The 6,465-nt window shown below is 37.4% G+C and overlaps 1 protein-coding gene across 1 annotated transcript in view; it reads right to left on the bottom strand.

Moving 5' to 3' along the window:
• The window catches only part of LOC104168175 (synaptojanin-1-like), a gene marked incomplete at its 3' end in the record, with an annotated part of 21,673 nt that extends 15,904 nt beyond the window's left edge, over positions 1-5,769 (bottom strand). Inside the window, exon 1 of the mRNA XM_009708661.1 lies at positions 5,646-5,769. Within this exon, the coding sequence (XP_009706963.1) occupies positions 5,646-5,769 (124 nt within the window). The remainder of the gene's footprint in view (positions 1-5,645) is intronic.
• Positions 5,770-6,465: the final 696 nt, after the last annotated feature.

Raw genomic sequence — 6,465 nt, 5'->3', positions numbered from 1 at the left:
TGTGAGGTGTGCAGAATCTTTGCTTGCAGTGAGAAGAGAAATAAAAGTTTGAAAGCAAAGCTCACCTACGTAACAGCCTACACACACTTCCTTTCCATCAGATTTGGGCTTTCTGAAACTTCATAGCACCAATAATCTACAAAGATTTTCGTCTAATACTGAACACTGATTAAAATAGTTATTTTACATGAAAGCCCACTGTTGCAACTTTTGTCTGTACAAGTCAATTCATAAAATTACAAAATTTTCAATTTAAATATATGCTAGCATGCAAAAAAGCTACCAAACTATCCGAAATGCAGAAATGCTAATTAGTTTTCCTAAACCAGAAGTATGCAAACTAGGCTTCTTAATAGACATTTAATTAGCAAGAGCTATCATTCAATGGATGACCAGTAGGGCAAAATCGAGACTTCTACTACCTACTATCTCGTGTGCTACCACAGAAATGAAAATTTACTGAACCGAAAACGGAACATACATAAGGAGAATTACTTGTTGCCAGCGAAATCCCTTGTTAAAATATTGCAAAGGGCTGTGGTACACATACAGAATAGTCTTTACTACTGCTGTAAAGCTACTCTACCTTAAGAAGCAAAAAGCCTCCAGATTCTGCTGTAACTTACTTCTTTTTAATATTTCCATAACTGTGGACCAAATTCTTGCAGATCCATCATGCCATTCAAAGAGGTCATAGTCCTCCCAGCAAAGAGTTCCTGCCTCCACCGACCTCCTGGGAAGATTCTTACTGTACTTCTTGTACTTTTCAGAGTATGCTAGGCTAGTATATGTGGTCTTTGTTAACCACGTGATTTTGCTGGAAATGCCAGGAAAGCAGAGTGGGACATCTTCCCAGTAGATTTGAAAGGAGAGTGAATTCTGGCAGAATCCTAGGAAAGGCACCCGATGACAGGAAGACAGGTTACAGCCTCCTCCACCAGCACAGCTGCCCTTGGCATCCACTGTAGCTGTTGTTTTCCTGCAGCTTCTGAACTGTTTTAAGATACTGTTTAATGGGAAGGCACACTCCAGAAGACAATACTTAGTCAAAACAGTAATAAAGACAGGAAGGTGAAAGCGCTGTTTGCCTTTACATCCTAGTCCCTTCAAATTGGCTTCAGATGAATATAATAGTACATCAAAATACATTCAAAAATTGCTTCTATCACAGCCTATATGTAACCTTTCCTCCCTAACATAAAGACACTTTCTAGAGGACAAATTACTGCTTGAAGAATTTTAATTCTTCTTATTATTGTACATTTATATATGTATATAAAACAGGAAAATATTTATATTAAGCTTATTTTATAGGATCCCATCATGAAAAACAGAATGTAGTAATTTATTTTGAAATATTCGCCTTCCCTAGTTAAGGGGATAGGGTTCCACTCAAAACTCCGTATAAACATTATCGAGGGGGTGGGGAGAATCACATAATGGCAGTTTATTACTGCTGGCAGCAAACACTAAAGAAAAAAACCAACTCTAGTTGTGAGCATACAGAATGTTGCCCTCCTTAATAATATAGCAGGTGCTCATCAAATGTATCTGTCAGTATGTTTCTTTTCTGGGTGTCTTAGTTTCCCCATGCACCATATCAACTTAAAATCTCTTGAAAAAATTTTATATCCCATTTGCTACTGTGGATAGATAATAGCGTATCTGATTTCCCCCTCCATCCCCCAGAACGCAGTGTGGAAAAATTTTCTTTTCAAAAAGAACTGGAATGTGAATGGGTGATAGAGTAGCATTGCTAAACATGACTATGAATACCAGGATGCCTGCTGCACACAGGTTATTACACTTCTTACTTTATCTAGCTCTACAGAAAGCTCAGAGTGGGCATAGTGCCTCTTCCTGTTCACACCTGCTTTCTTCTCAGCTTGACCGTAAGATCGAAGCCAAAGGATGGGCACGAAGCTCCTGCACTGTCCACTCAGGGCTCAGTATTTTCCCAGATGACAGAACATTCTCCTTTACTCAACAGAACATTCTCCTTTACTCATCGCAGGCGACAGGAGTAAAGACAGCTTCCCACTCATTTTGTTATGACTCACCAGAGAGGAATAGGGAGAGAGAACACCCTCCTGCGCAGTCAATGAAATCTTTACAGGTAAGATATCTCATTAAAGAGTCCTGTTTCAAAGAATAAATATACTGTCTATTTTATACGTCAAATAAGACAAAATCGATCTATGACATCCTCCCACTAAATTCTAAACAAATCAGCAGTGAAGCTGCTGACATTTAAAAATAAGTGCTCCTACAAGGCCTTGAGAAGCAACTTGGCAGGATCCCCTCAGACTTCAGTATCTTAGGCTAACCCAACACTAGGAGTGAGTCAATAAAAGAGGTATTACATATATAAAGGCAAGCGAAATATTTCTCAGATGTTCTGGTCACAGTAACGTTAGCTAACCCACATTACAAGCAGTACATAGAACACTTCTAGCAGAAGCGTGGCTTGGGCTGCTTCCACGCTAAGACTGAATGATTATGCAACAAACACCTCTGTGAACCATACCTTCGACCCTCTTCCTTTCTTCCATCTTATTTTGTTGACTTGAATAACAGATTCAGTACAGATCCAACACATGCTGAAAGATCACACAACATATGAGTTGTATAGTATTTCATACAGAGGCCTAACTAAAGCCTCCGAATCATCTTGCAATGCTTCACTGAATGTAAAGGAGATGAAGGTTAATACCCTTATCCCTCCCTGAGCAAAATGATAGATGTACTTCCTTTAAGGTGACATTTAAAGCATCAGTAAGCTTTCATTCTTTTCTCATAGCCCATTTAAAATCCAAATTTCTACACATGGATAGGCCAGAAGATGCAGTTCACTATGGTGCTCAGAACTGAACCATCTGAATCACTTTTAATGGTAAAGTGTATTTCACTAGGTTGTGCCTATATTATACCTTCTACATACAGGAAAGAACTACAATCGAGTATAAGGCTGAACACTTTATCTTCAGTATTTATTAAAATCTTTTGAAAAATGTCTAACAGTTTGGGATCAGTATTGTCAATTTTTGTAGAGTCTAAGAAGTGTTGGCACCATCAGCAAAAAATAGGAGTTTTTAACAGTTCAAAGCGATGCTGTTCTGGATTTAAATTGATACCTACTTGAACTTACTCTTTTTTCTATCTATTCACACAGATTTTACAAACATCTGGGGAATCTTCCCCAAGACCCAGTCTTTCACTAACTTTGGTTTTCAGATTTGTACCAACATCCAGAAGTTTGTACGGCTACAGGTTAGAATCTTTTGACTGGTTTCTGTGACATGACTAGAGAGATGGAGGACTAATACTTTACAAATCTTCTCCAAGCACTAATAATTGTACTCTTTTAAATACATATTAAAAAGAATATATACCAGAAGCAAACAGTAAGAAGAAAAAAAGGAAGAAAAAAAAAAAAAGTCCTGAGCTAGGGAACTCTAGCACTTTTTCTCCTGGCAGTTCAAGGGTATGATTGTGATCTTTCAACTATTAACAAAAGAATCATGTTTCAGTACCTAAAGAGTTTAGGTGCAAAGAGGGAATTAAAGCAAAATGCCGCAGCTAAATACGCACCAGGAAAATACGCCCATTTGCCAGACAGAAAAAGAGTAAGCAGTTTACCAGTTAAGGTTACTGAAAACAATATTTAGAGTAACCACTTCTAGCTAAATATGAATGTTTACTATGTTGTCACATACCAATTAGAATACCAAGGACAAACCTTTACAGATTAATAACACACTATTACTAAGTACAGAAGCCAAGAGGAGAGAGGTTTTCAAACTTCCTTCAGATTCCACTTCCTCTGTTTGGTAACAACATGAGGCATAGAAAAGGGCAGGAACTTTGACATGGTTTTTAATTTTTAGAGAAGAAAGTTTATCCAGGTGTATGCAGTGTATCACAGCACAAAAAGTGACTAACTTACTGTCCTTTCTGAGCATAATTTTCAGGAATAAATTATTTTTAATACATTTCTCCGTAAGTAGCTTAAGCTTGTTCAGTAATTACTAAATACATGCTAAAATAAAGTTTTCCACAAATCTTCAAAGCATTTTTCCCCATTTTACAGATTTCACTAAACCTGTTCACCAGCTTTATGACTGGACACTTACTCCTAATCCACTCCACACTACACAATGCCTTTTAAATACTGCTGGCAAAGTCAATGACGTTACTTAAATACATAGTAAGAAGAAACTCTATCAGAAAAAAAAAATACTCAAAAACAGGAGAAAAGCACTCATTGTTTTTCAGCTGGATCATCATACAATTGCAGCTATAACGTCAATTATACCGGCATGGCCTATTGCTAGGCCTCTAACAGTTTATGGCAGCTTGTTCTAATCGCACACTAAAGATGCGGATTAAGCTGCATGCTAGAGAGCACTTGTTCAGACAGCCAGTCCAGTACAGATGACTCTATCGCCTAACTCTAAGTACCTTAGATAGGATACAGGGACAGCCAGGTGCCCCAGAAAGAGGTCATGCCACTGCCAAGGAGCACACCCACATATAGGAGAGCCAATCGCAAATACTGAAGAAAGGAAACGTATCTCAAGTCCCACTCTTCTTCGGAAATCACATTTCTAACTCTTGAGTCTTGTTAGAGAACACACTCCCCATTCAGCCTACTCCAGTCTCAAAGCCAGAGCATCCTCCTGAAAGGCAGGTTTTTCAGTCCACTCAGACTTCAGGCAGTGAATCAAATCTCCCATTTTCTGATCGGGTGCTCAGAATAGCTTGGCTAGAAAGCCACAAACAGGCATCAGAATGAATTAATCAAAGAGTTATTGACTAAAAAAAGAAAAAAATACTTCCACAGTATGAAAGCTTTCTACGAGAGTCAAAAACAAGCTTAGAAACCCCGTGCAACCAGGTGCTCAGACTTTCTGAAGAATACAAACCAAACTACATTTTAAAACCCTATCTATGGGTTTCACAGATCTCTTCTGCACTTGTCATTTTAGTGTCCTCCTTCAACTATGACTTAAAAAAAATAAAGGGGGGAGGGGGGCAAAAAGAATTTAAGAGAAACATTTAATGCATTTATCCCTGAAAACACGTAAAAATAACTTTGCAGTGGAAGACAGTTTGCTCCAAATATTACTCATTTTATTACAAGACAAATCAATACAGAGTCTCAAGATAGGTTAAAAATACAGGGACAAAATAAAGCCAAAAATCAAAAAGCCTTCAAAAATCATGATACAAAATGAAATAAAACCAAATTAAGATGATATACCATTTAAGAACACAGAATTTTTTATTATGAAACACAACATAGAGAATTAGCTTTTCAATGAGTTAGCATGTATTCAAAAAGGAGAACGTTGTTCAGAACCAAACAAATAAGCAGATGGTGTTGGAAACTGTAAGGAGGAGAAAATTTAGTATACACGAAAATATATAAGCATGATGAAATGTAATTAAATGTGTAAAATTCTCTCTCAACAGATGAAGGCATGAAAATGTCTTTTTTTTTTTTCTCATTTAAACCAGAAGCCTCTCCATTAGCAAATAAGAAAACAGAATAGCTGCTTCTCTATATTCCATAAATAAACAGCTTACACAATATCAAGTCTGCCAACTTTTTACATTGTAGTTATCAAAACATATCAACTTACAGAGGACAGCCACAGCTCCGGATTCAAACATGAGACATTCTTCTCTGTTTCTGGTTTCCACTATCACACTGAATGGAAGTGGATCCAGCTTGTGATAGACACGGTATCCTTTACTGAAAGCCATTTTGCCTTTATCAGAGGCAGTCCTGTCCAACACAAGATGATGTTAGTGAAACCTTCTTGTGCTTCCAGATACCTTCTGCAAAGCAGGTCTGACTTGCATCCTTTCCTAGGGATTTTACATGTTTAACAAAAACAAACAACAAAATCCAACATGCTCGCTGTCTCTACCTCGTAAGACTGACTTTAGCCCATGTTCCAAAACAAACATAGGGACTATCCAAAGACAGCGTAACAATGTTTCAAAAACACCATTACCCAGAGAAGTATCTTTCAAAATAAAGGATTTATTTAAAAGCTTCTCACAGACGAGAATTTAATTCACAATACTTAATAAATGGATTCCTTCTTAGAAAAAAAAAAAGTAAATGAAAATTAGGTTCTCTAGCCACCACAGACATGCAAGAGTGGCAACTATCTTAATCATAAATTAACGCCAAATGCAGAGGACCAGAAGCCTGGGCACGCTTCCATTTTAAAATCTATTTTACTGATTCTGACCTTGTACAAAACGACAGTGTATTTTAAACACTAAAGCTGTTAATACGTTTTAAAAGATCATACAGAAACCTTAACCTATTTTGCTTTTCTTTTCCAAATGAAAGCAGGTTTTTGTTTGGATTTGAACCCTCCTCTGCAGTGGCTGACGACTGAAACATTGCAGCATTGTACTAGTGAAACCGCCTGTAAGCCATAGAGG

The sequence above is a fragment of the Cariama cristata genome, unplaced genomic scaffold, assembly GCF_000690535.1.
Source record: "Cariama cristata isolate BGI_N322 unplaced genomic scaffold, ASM69053v1 scaffold38459, whole genome shotgun sequence".
NCBI classification, from domain to species: Eukaryota; Metazoa; Chordata; class Aves; order Cariamiformes; family Cariamidae; genus Cariama; species Cariama cristata.
This window is presented reverse-complemented; position numbering and strand designations above follow the sequence as displayed.